This window comes from Bombina bombina, chromosome 4 (genome assembly GCF_027579735.1).
Source record: "Bombina bombina isolate aBomBom1 chromosome 4, aBomBom1.pri, whole genome shotgun sequence".
NCBI lineage: Eukaryota > Metazoa > Chordata > Amphibia > Anura > Bombinatoridae > Bombina > Bombina bombina.
Window position 1 is genome coordinate 1,028,527,756 of NC_069502.1, and position 26,431 is coordinate 1,028,554,186.

The 26,431-nt window shown below is 40.9% G+C and overlaps 1 protein-coding gene across 3 annotated transcripts in view; it reads left to right on the forward strand.

Annotated features, from left to right (window-relative positions):
• TASP1 (taspase 1) overlaps positions 1 to 26,431 on the forward strand; it is a 680,735-nt gene that overhangs the window by 395,386 nt on the left and 258,918 nt on the right. For all 3 annotated transcript variants that reach the window (XM_053712134.1, XM_053712135.1, XM_053712136.1), the window contains one exon: positions 11,121 to 11,199. In XM_053712134.1, coding sequence (XP_053568109.1) covers positions 11,121 to 11,199 — 79 coding nt within the window. The remainder of the gene's footprint in view (positions 1 to 11,120; positions 11,200 to 26,431) is intronic.

Genomic DNA, 26,431 nt, shown 5'->3' on the forward strand with positions numbered 1-26,431 from the left:
TCCCACCTATGAGGGTAAACATGAGGGTAAACATTTTGGGAACGATTATAGACTCTGTCAGTATGCTCACAGATCAGGGCAGAGAGAAGCTTAAGAAGGCATGTCGCCTGCTTCAGTCCAATGCTCATCCTTTGGTAGCACAATGCATGGAAGTGGTAGGTCTCGTGGTTGCAGCATTGGATGCTATACCGTTTGTTCGCTTTCATCGGAGACCGCTACAGTTGTGTATGCTCAAACAATGGATTAAAGATCATTCAGATCTGTTGCAAATTATCTGTTTGGGCGCCCAGACAAGAGGGAGTCTTGCCTGGTGGAAATTCCCAACCCCAGTTCTGCTAGGGACTAGTTTCCATCACCCCTCTTGGGAAATAATCTTCAAAGACCCGAGTCTGTCTGGCTTGGGTGCCAAACCTGGTGTCAAGAGGAAGTTTCTCTCCCAATCAAAATTCTCGAGTTGAGAGCTTTATACAATGGGCTTCTAGCGTGGCCTCAACTGGGTTTCTCCTGGTATATACGTTTCCAAATGAACAACATCACAACAGTGGCCTACATCAACCATCAGGGAGGCACTCTGGCGATGCAAGTAATGTCTCAAATCCTGCATTCGGGGGAGAGACATCAATGTCAGATTACAGCTATCCACATTCCAGGTGTGGAGAATTGGGAAGTGGATTTCATCATTAGCCAGACTCGTCACTAATGGGAGTGGTCCCTGAATCAGGAGGTATTTCTGGAAATAACTCCCAGATGGGTGTTCGCAATATAGATTTGATGGCTTCCCGCTTCAATGCCAAGCTCCCGAAGTATGGATCGAAATCCAGGGATTCTCATGCGGAGCTAGTGGATGTTCTAGCGGTCCTGTGGAACTTCAACCTAATTTATCTATTTCCACAGTTCTATCAAGGGTCAAATCTCTGCCCTTTCTGTTCTGTTTCACAAAAAGTTGGCTTGTTTGCCAGATGTTTGAGTTTGTTCAGGCTCTGGTTAGAATTAGACCTGTTTTCAAGCCTGTTGCTCCACAATGGAATCTAAATTTAGTTCTTAAGGTTCTTTAGAGGGCTCCGTTTGAGCCTATTAATGCTGTTGAAATTGAATGACTCAGAAAGTGGTTTTCTTATTAGCTATTTCCTCTGCTCGCATAGTGTCAGAGCTTTCAGCTTTAAAGTGTGAGATCCTCTGTATCTGGTGATAAGGATAAGGCTGTGTTGAGGACTCAACTAGGCTTTCTACCTAAAGTAGTTAATACTCGCAACATCAACCAGGAGATTGGGATTCCTTCACTTTTTCCCAATCCGTCATCCTCCAAGGAGAGATTGTTGCATAATTTGGATGTTGTCAGAGCGCTGAAGTTCTACTTTCACGCTTGTAAGGAGTTTTGTCTATCTTCCTTATATATCCTGTATAGTGGAAAGCACACGGGGCAGAAGGCCTCAGCTTGTCACTAGTTCTTTTTGGTTGTGAAGTTTTATTCCCATGGCGTACAAGGAAGCAGGTCAGGAGCCCCCTTCAAGAATCTCAGCACAATTCACTTGTGCGGTGTCTACTACTTGGGCTTTCCAGAATGAGGCCTCAGTTGGACAGATTTGCAAGGCTTCAACTTGGTTTTCATTACACACATTCACAAAGTTCTATAAATTTGATATTTTTTCCTCAGCAGAGGCTCCTTTTGGGAAAAGGGTTCTACAAGCAGTGGTGCCTAGTACTTAGGAATGCCTACCTTATTTTTCTCTCCCGAACATTCGTAAATTCTGCAGCTTGCGTATTGGTTCCCATAACTTAAGAATGTTCTTGTGGACTCTTACTGCCAATAGAAGGAAAATAGAATGTATTCTTACCTGGTAAATGAATTTCATTCTTGGCAGTGAGAATCCACGACCCGCCCAAATGCTAAATGTGTAGTGTCAGCAGTTGTTTTTATACACCTCTGTACCCCTTGTATCTCTCTTAACTTTTTCCTTATCCTTGGTTAAACTACTGAGAAGGGTAGGGGAAGTGGGAGAGATAATTATAGTCTTGTTTGTGGTGTTTTTACCTCCTCCTTATGACCAGGTAGAGTAATTCCTATAGGTTAAGAATGTTCTCGGGGACTCTCACTGCCAAGAAAGAAATTAATTTATAAGGTAAGCATAAATATTATTTTTTATTCTTACCACAGATGGTTAAAATACAGGGAGTGCAGAATTATTAGGCAAATGAGTATTTTGACCACATCATCCTCTTTATGCATGTTGTCTTACTCCAAGCTGTATAGGCTCGAAAGCCTACTACCAATTAAGCATATTAGGTGATGTGCATCTCTGTAATGAGAAGGGGTGTGGTCTAATGACATCAACACCCTATATCAGGTGTGCATAATTATTAGGCAACTTCCTTTCCTTTGGCAAAATGGGTCAAAAGAAGGACTTGACAGGCTCAGAAAAGTCAAAAATAGTGAGATATCTTGCAGAGGGATGCAGCACTCTTAAAATTGCAAAGCTTCTGAAGCGTGATCATCGAACAATCAAGCGTTTCATTCAAAATAGTCAACAGGGTCGCAAGAAGCGTGTGGAAAAACCAAGGCGCAAAATAACTGCCCATGAAGTGAGAAAAGTCAAGCGTGCAGCTGCCAAGATGCCACTTGCCACCAGTTTGGCCATATTTCAGAGCTGCAACATCACTGGAGTGCCCAAAAGCACAAGGTGTGCAATACTCAGAGACATGGCCAAGGTAAGAAAGGCTGAAAGACGACCACCACTGAACAAGACACACAAGCTGAAACGTCAAGACTGGGCCAAGAAATATCTCAAGACTGATTTTTCTAAGGTTTTATGGACTGATGAAATGACAGTGAGTCTTGATGGGCCAGATGGATGGGCCCGTGGCTGGATTGGTAAAGGGCAGAGAGCTCCAGTCCGACTCAGACGCCAGCAAGGTGGAGGTGGAGTACTGGTTTGGGCTGGTATCATCAAAAATGAGCTTGTGGGGCCTTTTCGGGTTGAGGATGGAGTCAAGCTCAACTCCCAGTCCTACTGCCAGTTTCTGGAAGACACCTTCTTCAAGCAGTGGTACAGGAAGAAGTCTGCATCCTTCAAGAAAAACATGATTTTCATGCAGGACAATGCTCCATCACACGCGTCCAAGTACTCCACAGCGTGGCTGGCAAGAAAGGGTATAAAAGAAGAAAATCTAATGACATGGCCTCCTTGTTCACCTGATCTGAACCCCATTGAGAACCTGTGGTCCATCATCAAATGTGAGATTTACAAGGAGGGAAAACAGTACACCTCTCTGAACAGTGTCTGGGAGGCTGTGGTTGCTGCTGCTGCACGCAATGTTGATGGTGAACAGATCAAAACACTGACAGAATCCATGGATGGCAGGCTTTTGAGTGTCCTTGCAAAGAAAGGTGGCTATATTGGTCACTGATTTGTTTTTGTTTTGTTTTTGAATGTCAGAAATGTATATTTGTGAATGTTGAGATGTTATATTGGTTTCACTGGTAAAAATAAATAATTGAAATGGGTATATATTTGTTTTTTGTTAAGTTGCCTAATAATTATGCACAGTAATAGTCACCTGCACACACAGATATCCCCCTAAAATAGCTATAACTAAAAACAAACTAAAAACTACTTCCAAAACTATTCAGCTTTGATATTAAAGAGTTTTTTGGGTTCATTGAGAACATGGTTGTTGTTCAATAATAAAATTAATCCTCAAAAATACAACTTGCCTAATAATTCTGCACTCCCTGTAATAATTGTTCTGAAGTTGGCCAATTTTTTATTTTTTTTTGCTGTGTTCATATATTTGACTTTTATTAAGTGTGTTCTATCTAGAGCTGGACAACATCCATTGTAGTTTGCTGTTTCATTTTTGTCTTTTTCCCATTGCAAGATGTTTATCAAAGTTTTCAGGCTTTACTAAGTAATTCCTCAGAAATATAAAGTGGTTTTCTTATGAATGTTTTTCCAAGTTCACCATTCCTTCACTCTGTCTGAATCTTGAGAATGAGAAGGATACATTTCTAAACATGCTTGATATAATAAGAACTTTGTATTTTCTAGGGGCGTCTTAAAGTCACATAATGCTCATATGCTAAATTTATTTAACAATAAGCAAAACTATAAAAAAATTTTTTTAAAAAAACCCAGATGGGCTATATAAATGGATAATCTACAACACATTTATGCAACGAAAAATAGAGTGTATAATGTCCCTTTAAATCTCATGAGATTTCACAGTAAACTTCCTTAAACTGAATAGGAAAATAACATGATTGTGCCTGCACATGCTAGATGCACACTCCCTTGGAAGACCTGGGACTAAAGTCTCTTTACAGTGGGTGTGAATACTTAGGACATTTTGAGGTAAATATCTTCCTTTTTTACATAGAGGTGTTCAGTTTTTATTTTCTAGTCAGCTTTTTACAGCAATGCTGCATCACTTTCAAGTGCTTTAACATTTGGGTATTATGTTCCTTTAAGGTATCAGAAAGTTGTTCTGCTCTTGAGTTTTAGCCATCCAAAGCACACACTTCCTATTCTTAGTTCTGTTTTTTTCCCTGGGGCCGCAAAGACTTGTGCAGCTTCAGTCATAAATATACATGCTTGCAGTCGATCAGTCTAGAAATTGGCAAAAGGTGAAGACAAATAATTAAGTACTGTGAATATGTGGGTACAAAAAATAGCAAATGGCCAGTAGGAGATATGTATTAAACCATTTTTTTAATAAACAATATAAAACAGTGTAAATACTGATAGAAAAGTACTTGGTACGAATTCTGGAAAGGAAAAAGTAGTCCGAGTGTCTGTATGGTCAAACTACTTGCAGGATGCTGCTGTATAGTGTAAAGGGTGATATCCTCGTCTACCCTTGGAAAGACATCATGAACTGAAAACTCGGTGTGGCTTTCTCAAGAGGCGTCAGCACCTCTTGAGAAAGCCCGACCGAGTTTCGGGCGAAACACGAGGAATTTGTTACCTCCTGAGCCCCCCGTAGCTCCCATAGCCGCACAGGTGATTGTTACGGACATTTTTTGAAACTGGCACCAGTATTCAGCTCACCGCGTATTAACGTAGATCACCTAAGGATGTGTGCCTATGAGCAGCAGCGTGGAGGGATCGTTTGTGATTTACTGTGAAGTGCCTTTTATTCTGTCTATTTACGCACTCTGTTTTAACCAATACATTTCTACTTAGAGTGGGACGTGCTGTTTTGTTCTTTTCAGTTCTAGAGAATGGCAAACCTTTTTCTTTCATGTAATTAGCAAGAGTCCATGAGCTAGTGACGTATGGGATATACATTCCTACCAGGAGGGGCAAAGTTTCCCAAACCTTAAAATGCCTATAAATACACCCCTCACCACACCCACAATTCAGTTTTACAAACTTTGCCTCCGATGGAGGTGGTGAAGTAAGTTTGTGCTAGATTCTACGTTGATATGCGCTCCGCAGCAAGTTGGAGCCCGGTTTTCCTCTCAGCGTGCAGTGAATGTCAGAGGGATGTGAGGAGAGTATTGCCTATTTGAATGCAGTGATCTCCTTCTAAGGGGTCTATTTCATAGGTTCTCTGTTATCGGTCGTAGAGATTCATCTCTTACCTCCCTTTTCAGATCGACGATATACTCTTATATATACCATTACCTCTGCTGATTCTCGTTTCAGTACTGGTTTGGCTATCTGCTATATGTAGATGAGTGTCCTGGGGTAAGTAAGTCTTATTTTCTGTGACACTCCTAGCTATGGTTGGGCACTTTGTTTATAAAGTTCTAAATATATGTATTCAAACATTTATTTGCCTTGACTCAGAATGTTCAACTTTCCTTATTTTTCAGACAGTCAGTTTCATATTTGGGATAATGCATTTTAATTTAACATTTTTTACCTTAAAATTTGACTTTTTCCCTGTGGGCTGTTAGGCTCGCGGGGGCTGAAAATGCTTCATTTTATTGCGTTATTCTTGGCGCGGACTTTTTTGGCGCAAAAATTCTATTTCCGTTTCCGGCGTCATACGTGTCGCCGGAAGTTGCGTCATTCTTTGACGTTATTTTGCGCCAAAAATGTCGGCGTTCCGGATGTGGCGTCATTTTTGGCGCCAAAAAGCATTTAGGCGCCAAATAATGTGGGCGTCTTATTTGGCGCGAAAAAATATGGGCGTCACTTTTGTCTCCACATTATTTAAGTCTCATTTTTTATTGCTTCTGGTTGCTAGAAGCTTGTTCTTTGGCATTTTTTCCCATTCCTGAAACTGTCATTTAAGGAATTTGATCAATTTTGCTTTATATGTTGTTTTTTTCTTTTACATATTGCAAGATGTTCCACGTTGCAACTGAGTCAGAAGATACTTCAGGAAAATCACTGCACAGTGCTGGAGCTACCAAGCTAAGTGTATCTGCTAAAAAACTTTTGGTATCTGTTTCTCCAGCTGTTATTTGTATTGCATGTCATGTCAAACTTATTAATGCAGATAAAATTTCCTTTAGTACTGTTACATTACCTGTTGCTGTTCCGTCAACATCTAATTTTCAGAGTGTTCCTGATAACATAAGAGATTTTATTTTTTAAATCCATTAAGAAGGCTATGTCTGTTATTTCTCCTTCTAGTATACATAAAAGTCTTTTAAAACTTCTCTTTTTTCAGATGAATTTTTAAATGAACATCATCATTCTGATACTGATAATGGTTCTTCTGGTTCAGAGGTTTCTGTCTCAGAGGTTGATGCTGATAAATCTTTGTATTTGTTCAAGATGGAATTTATTCGTTCTTTACTTAAAGAAGTGTTATTTGCATTAGAAATAGAGGATTCTGGTCCTCTTGATACTAAATGTAAACGTTTAAATAAGGTTTTTAAATCTCCTGTAGTTATTCCAGAAGTGTTTTATCTCCCTGATGCTATTTCTGAAGTAATTTCCAGGGAATGGAATAATTTGGGTAATTTATTTACTCCTTCTAGACGTTTAAGCAAATTATATCCTGTGCCATCTGACAGATTAGAGTTTTTTGGGACAAAAATCCCTAAGGTTATGGGGCTGTCTCTACTCCTGCTAATGTTCTACTATTCCTACGGCAGATAGTACTTCATTTAAGGATCCTTTAGATAGGAAAATTGAATCCTTTCTAAGAAAAGCTTACTTATGTTCAGGTAATCTTCTTAGACCTGCTATATTTTTAGCGGATGTTGCTGCAGCTTCAACTTTTTGGTTAGAAGCTTTAGCGCAACAAGTAACAGATCATAATTTTATAGCATTATTATTATTCTATAACATGCTAATAATTTTATTGGTTATACCATCTTTTGATATCATTAGAGTTGATGTCAGGTATATGTCTCTAGCTATTTTAGCTAGAAAAGCTTTATGGATTAAACTTGGAATGCTGACATGTCTTCTAAGTCAACTTTGCTTTCCCTTTCTTTCCAGGGTAAATAATCATTTTCGTTCCTTTCCTCACAAGGAACAAAAGCCTGATCCTTCATCTTCAGGAGCGGTATCAGTTTGGAAACTATTTCCAGTTTGGAATATATCCAAGCCTTATAGAAACCTATAGCCAGCTCCTAAGTACCTATGAAGGTGCGGCCCTTATTCCAGCTCAGCTGGTATGGGGCAGATTACGTTTTCTTCAAAGAAATTTGGATCAATTCCGTTCTTAATCTCTGGTTTCAGAAACATTGTTTCAGAAAGGTACAGAATTGGCTTCAAGTTAAGGCCTCCTGCTAAGAGATTCTTTTCTTTCCCGTGTCCCAGTTAACACAGCAAAGGCTCAGCATTTCTGAAATGTGTTTCAGATCTAGAGTTGGCTGGAGTATTTATGCCAGTTCCAGTTCTGGAACAGGGGCTGGGGTTTTATTTTATCTCTTCATTGTACCAAAGAAGGCCAATTCCTTCAGACCAGTTCCGGATCTATCATTATTGAATCGTTATGTTAGGATACCAACATTCAAGATGGTTACTGTAGGACTATCCTGCCTTTTGTTTAGCAAGGGCATTATATGTCTACAATAGATTTACAGGATGTGTATCTGCATATTCCGATTCATCCAGATCACTTTTAGTGTCTGAGATTCTCTTTTTAGACAAGCATTACCAGTTTTGTGGCTCTACCGTTTGGCCTAGCCTCAGTTCCAAGAATTTTTTTCAAAGGTTCTCGGTGCCCTTCTTTCTGTAATCAGAGAATAGGGTTTTGGTATTTCCTTATTTGGACGATATCTTGGTACTTGCTCAGTCTTCTCATTTTCGAAGAATCTCATACGAATCGACTTGTGTTGTTTCTTCAAGTTCATGGTTGGAGGATCAATTTACCAATCAGTTCATTGATTCCTCAGACAAGGGTAACCTTTTTAGGTTTCTAGATAAATTCAGTGTCTATGACTCTGTCCTTGTCAGACAAGAGAAGTTTAACATTGATATCAGCTTGTCAAAACCTTCAGTCACATTCATTCCCTTTGGTAGCCTTATGCATGGAAATGTTGGGTCTTAGGACTGCCGCATCAGATGCGATCTCCTTTGCTCGTTTTCACATGCGACCTCTTCAGCTCTGTATGCTGAACCAATGGTGCAGGGATTACTCAAAGATATCTCAATTAATATCTTTAAACCGATTTTACAACACTCTCTGACATGGTGGACAGATCACCATCGTTTAGTTCAGGGGGCTTCTTTGTTCTTCCGACCTGGACTATAATCTCAACAGATGCAAGTCTTACAGGTTGGGGAGCTGTGTGGGGGTATCTGACGGCACAAGGGGTTTGGGAATCTCAGGAGGTGAGATTTCCGATCAATATTTTGGAACTCCGTGCAATTTTCAGAGCTCTTCAGTCTTGGCCTCTTCTGAAGAGAGAGTTGTTCATTTGTTTTCAGATAGACAATGTCACAACTGTGGCATACATCAATCATCAAGGAGGGACTCACAGTCCTCTGGCTATGAAAGAAGTATCTCGAATTTTGGTTTGGGCGGAATCCAGTTCCTGTCTAATCTCTGCGGTTCATATCCCAGGTATGGACAATTGGAAAGCGGATTATCTCAGTCGCCAAACGTTGCATCCGGGCGAATGGTCTCTTCACCCAGAGGTATTTCTTCAGATTGTTCAAATGTGGGAACTTCCAGAAATAGATCTGATGGCTTCTCATCTAAACAAGAAACTTCCCAGGTATCTGTCCAGATCCCGGGATCCTCAGGCGGAGGCAGTGGATGCATTATCACTTCCTTGGAAGTATCATCCTGCCTATATCTTTCCGCCTCTAGTTCTTCTTCCAAGAGTAATCTCCAAGATTCTGAAGGAATGCTCGTTTGTTCTGCTGGTAGCTCCGGCATGGCCTCACAGGTTTTGGTATGCGGATCTTGTCCGGATGGCCTCTTGCCAACCGTGGACTCTTCCGTTAAGACCAGACCTTTTGTCTCAAGGTCCTTTTTTCCATCAGGATCTGAAATCCTTAAATTTAAAGGTATGGAGATTGAACGCTTGATTCTTGGTCAAAGAGGTTTCTCTGACTCTGTGATTAATACTATGTTACAGGCTCGTAAATCTGTATCCAGAGAGATATATTATAGAGTCTGGAAGACTTATATTTCTTGGTGTCTTTCTCATCATTTTTCTTGGCATTCTTTTAGAATACCGAGAATATTACAGTTTCTTCAGGATGGTTTAGATAAGGGTTTGTCCGCAAGTTCCTTGAAAGGTCAAATTTCTGTTCTTTCTGTTCTTTTTCACAGAAAGATTGCTATTCTTCCTGATATTCATTGTTTTGTACAAGCTTTGGTTCGTATAAAGCCTGTCATTAAGTCAATTTCTCCTCCTTGGAGTTTGAATTTGGTTCTGGGGGCTCTTCAAGCTCCTCCATTTGAACCTATGCATTCATTGGATATTAAATTACTTTCTTGGAAAGTTTTGTTCCTTTTGGCAATCTCTTCTGCCAGAAGAGTTTCTGAATTATCTGCTCTTTCTTGTGAGTCTCCTTTTCTGATTTTTCATCAGGATAAGGTGGTGTTGCGAACTTCTTTTTAATTTTTACCTAAGTTGTGAATTCCAACAACATTAGTAGAGACATTGTGGTTCCTTCATTATGTCTTAATCCTAAGAATTCTAAGGAGAAATCGTTGCATTCTTTGGATGTTATTAGAGCTTTGAAATATTATGTTGAAGCTACTAAGTCTTTCCGAAAGACTTCTAGTTTATTTGTTATCTTTTCCGGTTTTAGAAAGGCCAGAAAACTTCTGCCATTTCTTTGGCATCTTGGTTGAAATCTTTAATTCATCTTGCCTATGTTGAGTAGGGTAAGACTCCGCCTCATAGGATTACAGCTCATTCTACTAGGTCAGTTTCTACTTCCTAGGCGTTTAGGAATGAAGCTTCGGTTGATCAGATTTGCAAAGCGGCAACTTGGTCCTCTTTGCATACTTTTACCAAATTCTACCATTTTGTTGTATTTTCTTCTTCTGAAGCAGTTTTTGGTAGAAAAGTACTTCAGGCAGCGGTTTCAGTTTGAATCTTCTGCTTATGTTTTTCATTAAACTTTATTTTGGGTGTGGATTATTTTCAGCAGGAATTGGCTGTCTTTATTTTATCCCTCCCTCTCTAGTGACTCTTGTGTGGAAAGATCCACATCTTGGGTAGTCATTATCCCATACGTCACTAGCTCATGGACTCTTGCTAATTACATGAAAGAAAACATAATTTATGTAAGAACTTACCTGATAAATTCATTTCTTTCATATTAGCAAGAGTCCATGAGGCCCGCCCTTTTTTTGTGGTGGTTATGATTTTTTTGTATAAAGCACAATTATTCCAATTCCTTATTTTATATGCTTTCGCACTTTTTTCTTATCACCCCACTTCTTGGCTATTCGTTAAACTGAATTGTGGGTGTGGTGAGGGGTGTATTTATAGGCATTTTAAGGTTTGGGAAACTTTGCCCCTCCTGGTAGGATTGTATATCCCATACGTCACTAGCTCATGGACTCTTGCTAATATGAAAGAAATGAATTTATCAGGTAAGTTCTTACATAAATTATGTTTTTGTTTTAACCTAATCAAGAAAAGCTTTTTTTTACGTGTTTTCATAAACTTGGAATGTCTTGTTTATTGCAGAATTCTTCAAATGTGAAAAGTAGCTTTTAGCTGTTTGTCTCTCTTTTATTCCTAGGCTGCTCTTTATGGATGTGGCTGCTGGGCTGAAAACACTGGAGTGCGCAATCCTTATTCTACAGCTGTGAGTACTTCAGGTATTTACTGCGCCCATTTTGTGTTTACTCTTCTTCCTCAAAAAAATAATAGGCAGATGTAAGATGCATCTTTTCACATTAAACTATTTTGATACTATTTACTTGTATTGAAACTATAGCTAAAGTAGTTATAATTCAGTGAAATTCTTATGATTTATTTGGGGTGGGGGTATATGTATTATAAAAATACTCCTTTCATGCCATTGACAATATGACTCTTTTTGAGCTAATATTGATGTGTGGATACTCTTTTATTCTTTATTCTACTATCTAGGGATAGACCAATGTCGTTTTTTTCAGAGCTGATAACAGCTGATTATTGACTGCCTTTCAGGCCGATAACTAATAACAGGAGCCGATATTCTGTACATTTAAAGTTTTGAAAAATCAACACAATTTCTACCCAAATCTGGTATAAACCGAACATGCTTATTACAATTTTAAACATTAAAAGTAAACGGCTGGGAAAAATAAAGTGCTTGAAAATTAACTTATTAAATGGCTTCCTAAAACATAGAAAAATTGCATAAATCCCTTTTAAACTGCTCACTGATATAAAATTAAATTTAAGTCACTACTGCAAAGCTAGCCACTACATGATTTCTTCAGTACTCCCAGTTAAGTAGAAACACATAGTGCAGAAAGTATAACATTTCAGCATGTTCTCCTGTTAAATGGCTGCTGTTTTTTTTCATATATTGCTGCCACTTCACTAAAAACACGCTCACTTTGTACACTTTACATATAAGTGTTAAAAATAAAGTAAAAAAATATATATATACTGCCACTTGACAGAGAAAGAAAGGAAATGCTGGAATATCAGTGCTAGATTTATTTATTTATTTGCTTTAATTTTTAATATGCTCATATATTTACTGGATTACAAATACCTTCCCTGATACTGAGGAGTGGACTATAAGTTTCTTTATTATGTCACTTATGGGCAGTTTTATACATGTGTAACAGCGCAACCTAATGGTCAGAGCATTGTTATCCACTGCTAGAGAATATTGATACTAGTCTCCTATACTGCATAGTTTTCTACTTAAGGTTTCTTGTTCTGGACATTTAATTAATGTTCCTGAACTATCATTTTTTTAAATGTTTTTTTCTATGCCCATGAAAGGGGAAAATAAAATATTTCAATTAAAAAATCGTCAAATATAGCAGCTTTAGTGAAATGTTTTGCAAATGTGTAAAATGTATCAGAATGCAACAAATAATTTTCTATTTGTGACAGCAATTAGCAAGCAGATTGATTGTTTGTATTGCTGATCCCTATGAGCAAATCAAAAGTAATTTAGCTCTGTGTACTTCAGGGAAACTATGTAGCTTTAAGTACCACTTAAAGATCACATTTTCCATTTCACAAATCATATATGTTTGTTTATGCAAGTCCATCTACAGGCTGCTATTGGGGGTATGGTAGTTGGTAACTGAGCTCCCATGAACACCTGGGCTTGGACTCATACTGTTAACGCTGAAATAATACTTAAGCCTTCTCTGCAGTGGTAGCGACTGGTAGCAGGCTTAGTGATAGCTTTGCATGACATTGAAAAATGTTGTTTTTTAATAAAACGTTTACTGGCATGTTATTCTTTTTTGTGAGGTACTTTGGTGATAAATCGCTTTGGGCATGATTTTTTTCCACATGGCTAACATATTTTTCTGCATGGAAACCGTTATATCAGGGCTCCCACTGTTGTGATTAGGAGTGGGAGGGCCCTTGTTTTAGCGCCTTGTTGCGCAGTTAAAATTATTGCACAGTCTTTCTGCTTCTTCCTCCTTGATCCAGGACGTCTCTAGAGAGCTCAGGGGTCTGCAAATTTCATTTGTGAGGGAGGTAATCAGTCACAGCAGATCTGTGACAGTATGCTGACTGTGATTAAAAGCGTTAAATTTTAATTGATATCTGTTTTATCCGTTTTTTGGGTATTGAGGGGTTAATCATCCTTTTGCTAATGGGTGCAATCCTCTGCTAATAATACACTTCTTGTTAAGAATTGTTTAATTATATCTGTATTTTTGAAGCGCTGCAGCGTTTTTTATATTGCTTGTAAACTTATTGAAAGTGATTTCCAAGCTTGTTAGTTTCATTGCTAAGTCTGTTTTAAACATGTCTGATTCAGAGGAAACTGTTTGTTCATCATGTTCAAAAGCCAATGTGGAGCCCAATAGAACGATGTGTACCAATTGTATTGATATTGCTTTGAATAAAAGTCAATCTGTACCGATAAAGAAGCTATCACCAGACAACGAGGGGGAAGTTATGCCGCCTAACTCTCCTCACGTGTCAGTACCTGCGTCTCCTGCTCGAGAGATGCGTAGGATTGAGACACCTAGTACATCTAGGCCCTTACAAATCACTTTACATGATATGGCTAATGTTATGAAAGAAGTATTATATAATATGCCCGAATTAAGGGGCAAACGCGATAGCTCTGGGTTAAGGACAGAGCGTGCTGATGACACGAGAGCCATGTCTGATACTGCATCACAATTTGCAGAACATGAGGACGGTGAGCTTCATTCTGTCGGTGACGGTTCTGATCCGGGGAGACCGGATTCAGAAATTTCAAATTTTAAATTTAAGCTTGAGAACCTCCGTGTGTTACTAGGGGAGGTATTAGCGGCTCTGAACGATTGCGACACGGTGGCAATTCCAGAGAAATTGTGTAGGTTGGATAGATACTATGCGGTACCGGTGTGTACTGACGTTTTTCCTATACCAAAAAGACTTACAGAAATTATAAGTAAGGAGTGGGATAGACCCGGTGTGCCTTTTTCCCCTCCCCCGATATTTAGAAAAATGTTCCCTATAGACGCCACCACACGAGACTTATGGCAGACGGTCCCTAAGGTGGAGGGAGCAGTTTCTACGTTAGCCAAGCGTACCACTATCCCGGTGGAGGATAGCTGTGCTTTCTCAGATCCAATGGATAAAAAATTAGAGGGTTATCTAAAGAAAATGTTTGTTCAACAGGGTTTTATATTGCAGCCTCTTGCATGCATTGCGCCTGTCACGGCTGCAGCGGCATTCTGGTTTGAGTCTCTGGAAGAGGCGATTCGCACAGAGCCGTTGGATGAGGCCTTGAGCAAAGTTAGAACCCTTAAGCAAGCTAATGCTTTTGTTTCAGATGCCGTAGTACATCTAACCAAACTTACGGCTAAAAATTCCGGATTCGCCATACAGGCGCGCAGAGCGCTCTGGCTTAAATCCTGGTCAGCGGATGTAACTTCCAAGTCTAAACTACTTAACATTCCTTTCAAAGGGCAGACCTTATTCGGGCCCGGCTTGAAGGAAATTATTGCTGACATTACGGGAGGTAAGGGCCACGCCCTTCATCAGGACAGGGCCAAACCAAAGGCCAAACAGTCTAATTTTCGTGCCTTTCGTAACTTCAAGGCAGAAGCAGCATCAACTTCCTCCGCTCCAAAACAGGAAGGAACTACTGCTCGTTACAGACAAGGTTGGAAAGGCAACCAGTCATGGAACAAGGGCAAGCAGGCCAGAAAGCCTACTCCTGCCCCTAAGACAGCATGAAGTCAGGGCCCCCTATCCAGAGACGGATTTAGTGGGGGGCAGACTTTCTCTCTTTGCCCAGGCTTGGGCAAGAGATGTGCAGGATCCCTGGACGTTAAAGATTATATCTCAGGGATACCTTCTGGATTTCAAAACCTCTCCTCCACAAGGGAGGTTCCATCTTTCGAGGTTATCGACAAACCTAATAAAGAGAGAGGCATTTCTACAATGTGTACAAGACCTCTTACTCATGGGGGTGATCCACTCAGTTCCGCGATCGGAACAGGGACAAGGATTTTACTCAAATCTATTTGTGGTTCCCAAAAAAGAGGGAACATTCAGACCAATCTTGGACTTAAAGATCTTAAACAAATTCCTAAGGGTACCATCGTTCAAGATGGAAACCATTCGAACCATCCTAGCCATGATCCAAGAGGGTCAATATATGACCACGGTGGACTTAAAGGATGCTTACCTTCATATACCGATTCACAAAGATCATTATCGGTACCTGAGGTTTGCCTTTCTAGACAGGCATTACCAGTTTGTGGCTCTTCCCTTCGGGTTAGCCACGGCCCCGAGAATTTTTACGAAGGTTCTGGGCTCACTTCTGGCTACTAAGACCACGAGGCATAGCGGTGGCTCCGTACCTAGACGACATTCTGATACAAGCGTCAAGTTTTCAGAATGCAAAGTCTCATACAGAGATAGTTCTAGCATTTCTGAGGTCGCATGGGTGGAAAGTGAACGTGGAAAAGAGTTCTCTGTTACCACTCACAAGGGTTCCGTTTCTAGGTTCTGTAGAGATGAAGATTTACCTGACGGAGTCCAGGTTATCAAAGATTCTCAATGCTTGCCGTGTCCTTCATTCCGTTCCAAGCCCATCAGTAGCTCAGTGCATGGAGGTAATCGGCTTAATGGTCGCGGCAATGGACATAGTGCCATTTGCGCGCCTGCATCTCAGGTCGCTGCAACTATGCATGCTCAGTCAATGGAACGGGGATTACTCAGATCTGTCCCCTTTGCTAAATCTGGACCAGGAGACCAGAGATTCGCTTCTCTGGTGGTTGTCACCGGTTCATCTGTCCAAAGGAATGACCTTTCGCAGGCCAGATTGGACGATTGTAACAACGGATGCCAGCCTTCTAGGCTGGGGAGCAGTCTGGAATTCCCTGAAGGCTCAGGGATCGTGGACTCAGGAGGAGAAACTCCTCCCAATAAACATTCTAGAATTAAGAGCAATATTCAATGCTCTTCTAGCTTGGCCTCAGTTAGCAAAGCTGAGGTTCATCAGATTTCAGTCGGACAATATCACGACTGTGGCTTACATCAATCATCAAGGGGGAACCAGGAGTTCCCTAGCGATGTTGGAAGTCTCGAAGATAATTCGCTGGGCAGAGTCTCACTATTGCCTCCTGTCAGCAATTCACATCCCAGGCGTAGAGAACTGGGAGGCGGATTTCCTAAGTCGCCAGACTTTTCATCCTGGAGAGTGGGAACTTCACCCGGAGGTATTTGCTCAACTGATTCGTCGTTGGGGCAAACCGGATCTGGATCTCATGGCATCTCGCCAGAACGCGAAGCTTCCTTGTTACGGATCCAGGTCCAGGGACCCGGGAGCGGTGCTGGTAGATGCATTAGCAGCCCCTTGGGTTTTCAACATAGCTTATGTGTTTCCACCATTTCCGTTGCTACCTCGGCTGATTGCCAGGATCAAACAGGAGAGGGCATCGGTAATTCTGATAGCGCCTGCGTGGCCACGCAGGACCTGGTATGCAGATCTAGTGGACATGTCGTCCTGTCCACCATGGTCTCTTCCTCTGAGGCAGGACCTTCTAATTCAGGGTCCTTTCAACCATCCAAACCTAATTTCTTCTGTTAAGTGTGATCAGTCCACGGGTCATCATTACTTCTGGGATATTACTCCTCCCCAACAGGAAGTGCAAGAGGATTCACCCAGCAGAGCTGCATATAGCTCCTCCCCTCTACGTCACTCCCAGTCATTCTCTTGCACCCAACGACTAGATAGGATGTGTGAGAGGACTATGGTGATTATACTTAGTTTTATATCTTCAATCAAAAGTTTGTTATTTTAAAATAGCACCGGAGTGTGTTATTACCTCTCTGGCAGAGTTTGAAGAAGAATCTACCAGAGTTTTGCTATGATTTTAGCCGGAGTAGTTAAGATCATATTGCTGTTCTCGGCCATCTGAGGAGTGAGGTAAACTTCAGATCAGGGGACAGCGGGCAGATGAATCTGCATAGAGGTATGTAGCAGTTTTTATTTTCTGACAATGGAATTGATGAGAAAATCCTGCCATACCGATATAATGTCATGTATGTATACTTTACACTTCAGTATTCTGGGGAATGGTACTTCACTAGAATTACACTGTAAGAAATACATAAAGCTGTTTAATAACTAGAGATTATGTTTAACGTTTTTGCTGGAATGTAAAATCGTTTTCATTTGCTGAGGTACTGTGTGAATAAATGTTTGGGCACTATTTTTCCACTTGGCAGTTGCTTAATCTGTTTTTCTGACAGTTTCTGTTCTCCCTCACTGCTGTGTGTGAGGGGGAGGGGCCGTTTTTTGGCGCTTTTACTATGCATCAAATATTTCAGTCAGCAACTCATTGTATTCCCTGCATGATCCGGTTCATCTCTACAGAGCTCAGGGGTCTTCAAAACTTATTTTGAGGGAGGTAATTTCTCTCAGCAGAGCTGTGAGAATTATAGTTTGACTGAGATAAAAAACGTTTATTCTGTAATTTGTTTCCTGCTTTCAGAATTTGTTATCTTTGCTAATGGGATTAAACCTTTGCTAAAGTTGTGTTGTTTACAAGGATTGAGGCTATAACTGTTTCAATTTATTAATTTTCAACTGTCATAGATCTTCTGTGCTTCTTAAAGGCACAGTACGTTTTAATATTATTCTAATTGAATTGTATTTCCAAGTTGCAAGTTTATTTGCTAGTGTGTTAAACATGTCTGATTCAGAGGATGATACCTGTGTCATTTGTTGCAATGCCAAAGTGGAGCCCAATAGAAATTTATGTACTAACTGTATTGATGCTACTTTAAATAAAGGTCAATCTGTACAAATTGAACAAATTTCACCAAACAACGAGGGGAGAGTTATGCCGACTAACTCGCCTCACGTGTCAGTACCTACATCTCCCGCTCAGAGGGAGGTGCGTGATATTGTAGCGCCGAGTACATCTGGGCGGCCATTACAAATCACATTACAGGATATGGCTACTGTTATGACTGAGGTTTTGGCTAAATTACCAGAACTAAGAGGTAAGCGTGATCACTCTGGGGTGAGAACAGAGTGCGCTGATAATATTAGGGCCATGTCAGACACTGCGTCACAGGTGGCAGAACATGAGGACGGAGAGCTTCATTCTGTGGGTGACGGTTCTGATCCAAACAGACTGGATTCAGATATTTCAAATTTTAAATTTAAACTGGAAAACCTCCGTGTATTACTAGGGGAGGTGTTAGCGGCTCTGAATGATTGTAACACAGTTGCAATACCAGAGAAAATGTGTAGGTTGGATAAATATTTTGCGGGTACCCGACGAGTACTGAGGTTTTTCCTATACCTAAGAGACTTACTGAAATTGTTACTAAGGAGTGGGATAGACCCGGTGTGCCGTTCTCACCCCCTCCGATATTTAGAAAAATGTTTCCAATAGACGCCACCACAAGGGACTTATGGCAAACGGTCCCTAAGGTGGAGGGAGCAGTTTCTACCTTAGCTAAGCGTACCACTATCCCGGTGGAGGATAGCTGTGCTTTTTCAGATCCAATGGATAAAAAGTTAGAGGGTTACCTTAAGAAAATGTTTGTTCAACAAGGTTTTATATTGCAACCCCTTGCATTCATTGCGCCGATCACGGCTGCAGCGGCATTCTGGATTGAGTCTCTGGAAGAGAACATTGGTTCAGCTACTCTGGACGACATTACGGACAGGCTTAGAGTCCTTAAACTAGCTAATTCATTCATTTCGGAGGCCGTAGTACATCTTACTAAACTTACGGCGAAAAATTCAGGATTCGCCATTCAGGCACGCAGGGCGCTGTGGCTAAAATCCTGGTCAGCTGATGTTACTTCTAAGTCTAAATTGCTTAATATACCTTTCAAAGGGCAGACCTTATTCGGGCCCGGGTTGAAAGAGATTATCGCTGACATTACAGGAGGTAAAGGCCATGCCCTGCCTCAGGACAAAGCCAAAGCCAATACTAGACAGTCTAATTTTCGTTCCTTTCGTAATTTCAAAGCAGGAGCAGCATCAACTTCCTCTGCACCAAAACAGGAAGGAGCTGTTGCTCGCTACAGACAAGGCTGGAAACCTAACCAGTCCTGGAACAAGGGCAAGCAGACTAGGAAACCTGCTGCTGCCCCTAAAACAGCATGAATTGAGGGCCCCCGATCCGGGATCGGATCTAGTGGGGGGCAGACTTTCTCTCTTCGCCCAGGCTTGGGCAAGAGATGTTCAGGATCCCTGGGCGCTAGAGATAATATCTCAGGGATACCTTCTGGACTTCAAATACTCTCCTCCAAGAGAGAGATTTCATCTGTCAAGATTGTCAACAATCCAGACAAAGAAAGAGGCGTTTCTACGCTGCGTACAAGAGCTCTTGTTAATGGGAGTAATCCATCCAGTTCCACGATCGGAACAGGGACAGGGGTTTTACTCAAATCTGTTTGTGGTTCCCAAAAAAGAGGGAACTTTCAGACCAATCCTGGACTTAAAGATCCTAAACAAATTCCTAAGAGTTCCATCGTTCAAGATGGAGACTATTCGGACAATTTTACCTATGATCCAAGAGGGTCAGTACATGACCACTGTAGATTTAAAAGATGCTTACCTTCACATACCGATTCACAAAGATCATTATCGGTACCTAAGGTTTGCCTTCCTAGACAGGCATTACCAGTTTGTGGCTCTTCCATTCGGATTGGCTACAGCTCCAAGAATCTTCACAAAGGTTCTGGGTGCTCTTCTGGCGGTACTAAGACCGCGGGGAATCTCGGTAGCTCCATACCTAGACGACATTCTGATACAAGCTTCAAGCTTTCAAACTGCCAAGTCTCATACAGAGTTAGTGCTGGCATTTCTAAGGTCACATGGATGGAAGGTGAACGAAAAGAAAAGTTCACTCGTTCCACTCACAAGAGTTCCCTTCCTGGGGACTCTTATAGATTCTGTAGAAATGAAGATTTACCTGACAGAGGACAGGCTAACAAGACTTCAAAGTGCTTGCCGCACCCTTCATTCCATTCAACACCCGTCAGTGGCTCAATGCATGGAGGTAATCGGCTTAATGGTAGCGGCAATGGACATAGTACCCTTTGCACGCTTACACCTCAGACCACTGCAACTGTGCATGCTAAGTCAGTGGAATGGGGATTACTCAGACTTATCCCCTTCTCTGAATCTGGATCAAGAGACCAGAAATTCTCTTCTATGGTGGCTTTCTCGGCCACATCTGTCCAGGGGGATGCTATTCAGCAGACCAGACTGGACAATTGTAACAACAGACGCCAGCCTTCTAGGTTGGGGTGCCGTCTGGAATTCTCTGAAGGCTCAGGGACAATGGAGTCAGGAGGAGAGTCTCCTGCCAATAAACATTCTGGAATTGAGAGCAGTTCTCAATGCCCTCCTGGCTTGGCCCCAGTTGACAACTCGGGGGTTCATCAGGTTTCAGTCGGACAACATCACGACTGTAGCTTACATCAACCATCAGGGAGGGACAAGAAGCTCCCTAGCTATGATGGAAGTATCAAAGATAATTTGCTGGGCAGAGTCTCACTCTTGCCACCTGTCAGCAATACACATCCCGGGAGTGGAGAACTGGGAGGCGGATTTCTTAAGTCGTCAGACTTTTCATCCGGGGGAGTGGGAACTTCATCCGGAGGTCTTTGCCCAAATACTTCGACGTTGGGGCAAACCAGAGATAGATCTCATGGCGTCTCGACAGAACGCCAAGCTTCCTCGTTACGGGTCCAGATCCAGGGATCCAGGAGCAGTCCTGATAGATGCTCTGACAGCACCTTGGGACTTCAGGATGGCTTACGTGTTTCCACCCTTCCCGTTGCTTCCTCGATTGATTGCCAGAATCAAACAAGAGAGAGCATCAGTGATTCTAATAGCACCTGCGTGGCCACGCAGGACTTGGTATGCAGACCTGGTGGACATGTCATCCTGTCCACCTTGGTCTCTACCTCTGAAACAGGACCTTCTGATACAGGGTCCCTTCAAACATCAAAATCTAACTTCTCTGAAGCTGACTGCTTGGAAATTGAACGCTTGATTTTATCAAGACGTGGATTTTCTGAGTCAGTTATTGATACCTTAATACAGGCTAGGAAACCTGTTACCAGAAAGATTTACCATAAGATATGGCGTAAATACCTATATTGGTGTGAATCCAAAGGTTACTCTTGGAGTAAGGTTAGGATTCCTAGGATATTGTCTTTTCTACAAGAAGGTTTAGAAAAGGGTTTATCTGCTAGTTCATTAAAGGGACAGATCTCAGCTCTGTCCATTCTGTTACACAAACGTCTGTCAGAAGTTCCTGACGTCCAGGCTTTTTGTCAGGCTTTGGCCAGAATTAAGCCTGTGTTTAAAACTGTTGCTCCACCATGGAGTTTAAACCTTGTTCTTAATGTTTTACAGGGCGTTCCGTTTGAACCCCTTCATTCCATTGATATAAAGTTGTTATCTTGGAAAGTTCTATTTTTAATGGCTATTTCCTCGGCTCGAAGAGTCTCTGAATTATCAGCCTTACATTGTGATTCTCCTTATTTGATTTTTCATTCGGATAAGGTAGTCCTGCGTACTAAACCTGGGTTCTTACCTAAGGTAGTTACTAACAGGAATATCAATCAAGAGATTGTTGTTCCTTCTTTATGCCCAAATCCTTCTTCAAAGAAGGAACGTCTACTGCACAACCTGGATGTAGTCCGTGCTCTAAAATTTTACTTACAGGCAACTAAGGAATTTCGACAAACGTCTTCTCTGTTTGTCATTTACTCTGGGCAGAGGAGAGGTCAAAAAGCTTCCGCTACCTCTCTTTCTTTTTGGCTTCGTAGCATAATTCGTTTAGCTTATGAGACTGCTGGACAGCAGCCTCCTGAAAGAATTACAGCTCATTCTACTAGAGCTGTGGCTTCCACTTGGGCCTTCAAGAATGAGGCCTCTGTTGAACAGATTTGCAAGGCTGCAACTTGGTCTTCGCTTCATACTTTTTCCAAATTTTCCAAATTTGACACTTTTGCTTCATCGGAGGCTATTTTTGGGAGAAAGGTTCTTCAGGCAGTGGTTCCTTCTGTATAAAGAGCCTGCCTATCCCTCCCGTCATCCGTGTACTTTTGCTTTGGTATTGGTATCCCAGAAGTAATGATGACCCGTGGACTGATCACACTTAACAGAAGAAAACATAATTTATGCTTACCTGATAAATTCCTTTCTTCTGTAGTGTGATCAGTCCACGGCCCGCCCTGTTTTTAAGGCAGGTAAATATTTTTTAATTTATACTCCAGTCACCACTTCACCCTTGGCTTTTCCTTTCTCGTTGGTCCTTGGTCGAATGACTGGGAGTGACGTAGAGGGGAGGAGCTATATGCAGCTCTGCTGGGTGAATCCTCTTGCACTTCCTGTTGGGGAGGAGTAATATCCCAGAAGTAATGATGACCCGTGGACTGATCACACTACAGAAGAAAGGAATTTATCAGGTAAGCATAAATTATGTTTTCTCTGAGGCTGACTGCCTGGAAATTGAACGCTTGATTCTATCAAAGCGTGGGTTTTCGGATTCGGTTATTGATACATTAATACAGGCTCGGATACCTGTGACAAGAAAAATTTACCATAAGATATGGCGTAAATATTTATATTGGTGCGAATCCAAGAGTTACTCATGGAGTAAGGTTAGGATTCCTAGGATATTAGCTTTTCTACAAGAGGGTTTAGAAAAGGGTTTATCCGCTAGTTCGCTAAAGGGACAGATTTCAGCTCTGTCTATTCTTTTACACAAACGTCTGGCAGAGCATCCAGACGTCCAGGCCTTTTGTCAGGCTTTGGCTAGAATTAAGCCTGTGTTTAAAGCTGTTGCTCCTCCGTGGAGCTTAAACTTGGTTCTTAAAGTTCTTCAGGGTGTTCTGTTTGAACCCCTTCATTCTATTGATATTAAGCTTTTATCTTGGAAAGTTTTGTTTTTGGTGGCTATTTCCTTGGCTCGAAGAGTCTCTGAGTTATCTGCCTTACATTGTGATTCTCCTTATCTGATCTTTCATTCAGACAAGGTAGTTCTGCGTACTAAACCTGGGTTTTTACCTAAGGTTGTTTCTAACAGGAATATCAATCAAGAGATTGTTGTTCCATCATTATGTCCTAATCCTTCTTCAAAGAAGGAACGTCTTTTGCATAATCTAGACGTGGTCCGTGCTCTGAAGTTCTACTTACAGGCAACTAAAGATTTTAGACAAACTTCTTCTCTGTTTGTCGTTTACTCTGGACAGAGGAGAGGTCAAAAGGCTTCGGCTACCTCTCTCTCTTTTTGGCTTCGTAGCATAATACGTTTAGCCTATGAGACTGCTGGACAGCAGCCTCCTGAAAGAATTACAGCTCATTCCACCAGAGCTGTGGCTTCCACCTGGGCTTTTAAGAATGAGGCCTCTGTTGAACAGATTTGCAAGGCTGCAACTTGGTCTTCACTTCATACTTTTTCCAAATTTTACAAATTTGACACTTTCGCTTCTTCGGAGGCTGGTTTTGGGAGAAAGGTTCTACAGGCAGTGGTTCCTTCTGTGTAATGTTCCTGCCTTGTCCCTCCCATCATCCGTGTACTTAGCTTTGGTATTGGTAACCCATAAGTAATGGATGACCCGTGGACTGAACACACTTAAAAAGAGAAAACATAATTTATGCTTACCTGATAAATTTATTTCTCTTGTAGTGTGTTCAGTCCACGGCCCGCCCTGTCTTTTTCAGGCAGGTTCTAAATTTTAAAATTATAACTCCAGTCACCACTGCACCTTATAGTTTCTCCTTTCTCGTCTTGTTTCGGTCGAATGACTGGATATGACATGTGAGGGGAGGATCTATATAGCAGCTCTGCTTGGGTGATCCTCTTGCAACTTCCTGTTGGGAAGGAGAATATATCCCATAAGTAATGGATGACCCGTGGACTGAACACACTACAAGAGAAATAAATTTATCAGGTAAGCATAAATTATGTTTTTACTGTAAAAAGATAGCTATACAAGGTTCTAGATCAGTGCTTTCCAAACTGTGTGTCGGGACACACTAGTGTGTCGGTAAGCAGTGTGTAGGTGTGTCCCTGCTTCAGCACAAATTTTTTAAAATTTAATTTTTTTTTAACATTTTTTTTGGTTTCTGACTTTTCGCCTGCCTGCTACGCATATCACGTGGTTGACACGTGATTGATACCTTGGGGTCACAGATCATCTTATACTATTGGCGCAGCTCAGTGGGAACTGAAACTATTCCCATTGGTGGCACATTGGCTCCTGACTGCACATGTAGTCTCCTTAATTGGCTCGTGACTGCATGTGTAGTCTCCTTAATCGGCTTGTGACTGCATGTGTAGTCAGTGAGTGGGACAGCAGTGTGTTTGCAGTGTGGGCAGTAGTCAATCGGACTCACCGAGGTCTAAGGGCGACAGCTTAAACGCTGAGCTGAAGTCAGAAGTCAGTGGGGTTTTTTTTTGCAACTAGCTCCCAGTAGTGCATTGCTGCTCCTGCTCTTGATATATGGATAGGAAGGGGAAGCTTAAAAATGCTTGCTAATGAAATGCAAGTGTCTTTAGCTAATATCCCACCAAATATTCTGAAATTGTGTTCATCCCATCAACCTCATACATCCCATTAAAATAGTAAGTAGCCGTTGGTGTTATTAAACTTTTTTTAATTCTTGCACAAACATACTGTTACTTGTAAATACATTGTTATTATATCATTTATGTATGTGTCCGTATCTCTTAAAACAAGTTGGTTTAACCTCCTGTTTGCTAGTACAACTGAATTACTGTGTCACGAAATGATGTAGGTCTAAAAAGTGTGTCACCAACATGAAAAGTTTGGAAAGCTCTGTTCTAGATAATGTAAATTGTTATGGGTTTTTCCAAAACATGTTTGGGACTTCTGTTAAATGTAAAAAAAAAAAAAGGAACTCATCTCAGTTGCCAATAAACAAGGCAGAAAGGCAAACAGACAAATAACAATCACAAATAGGTGATTGCTGAAAGAAATCCCATTTAAAAGGAAAACATTGCCTTCTGGATGTGTTAGTCATAATTTCAGTTTTGTTGCATTTCCTGCAGATATTATTAGCTGTACGGGATATCACGCATATGGCTATTAAACACATATGCATTAGTAATTGGCTGTCCCACTTGCTGAATATAGGTTTTATGAATCTAGACAAAATATTCATATATATCTAAAATGGCATCTGTGGTTGTTTCAGAGTGTATTGCACATGCGCAAGATAATAGAGTTATTCCATATTGTCTTAGAATACTAGCAAACATTTTGAAAAGGACATTTTTACTATTTTTATCAACACCCTTTGTGTGATAAATGTGATGTGTCCATTTGATTATTGAAGTAAAATGCAAAACCCTCGGTCAGAGAATTTTGATTGGCGAAGCCTTTCAAGCACAAAAATAAATGATTCTACAAATATGCTTTCCAGTATAAAATCCGCATTTAAAAATTAGAAGGTAATATCGAATTATTTATTTTCCAAAATTGTATAATACTGCGTTCTAAAATAATAGAAGAGAATAGACAAAATATCAAATCATTTTTAACTAATTCAGTGTATTAGACGTGTAGTCATTCTCAAACGTGTCGTTCACCTGGGTGTCCTCTTTCCAATGCAGATACTGGGGACCTCCTGCACTGCAGTCTTGTTCCTTATTAGCAACTTCAGAATAAGAAATCAGAATCCTGATGGAAGAAGAATTTGTTTTACTTTAACATGTGTTATGGTATTAGATTTCCTATATTTTAACAAACCCTAAAACTGCCCCGTCTTCCATGTTGAAAAGATGAAACAAAAATATTTAAACTTCATTTGACCACAGGTGACTGCCGACAGTGAGTGACAATGCTTGAATCAATAATCACATAACTTAAATCCACTTATTTTAGGGATAGTTCTTTTATATACTTCTGAAATGATGAATTACTGTTAACCACAATTTTGTTAATTTGTGTTACTGTGTCAGGATTGTTTAAAAGGGTTTCATTAAGTCTCCATTGGTATAGTGTAGAGGGTGTATTGTACCAAGATAGTTGGAGTTTTACAGCAGAGTGGTCCAACCATGATGTGGGGGATATGTCGCATCTGTTAGCTAGGGCCAGTGCTGCTTGATTTGAAAGTATATAATCAAGGCGGCTGTGAGATTTATTGGAATGAGAGAAAAAGGTATAATCACGGGTTTCAGGGTGTATAAGACGCCAAGTGTCATATAGGTTGAGGTTTTGTCATTCCTCTCCAAAGGGTATTTGTAATTGATTTGGATATCTTTATGTTTAGATTTGAACTATCCTTAGAGGGGTGTAAGGGTATTAAAATCTCCCGCAATAAAGGTGGGTCCCTTAGTGATGTCTGTAATTTTGTTAAAGAATGCAGTTTGGTTGGAGTTTGGGGCATATATGTTTATTAGC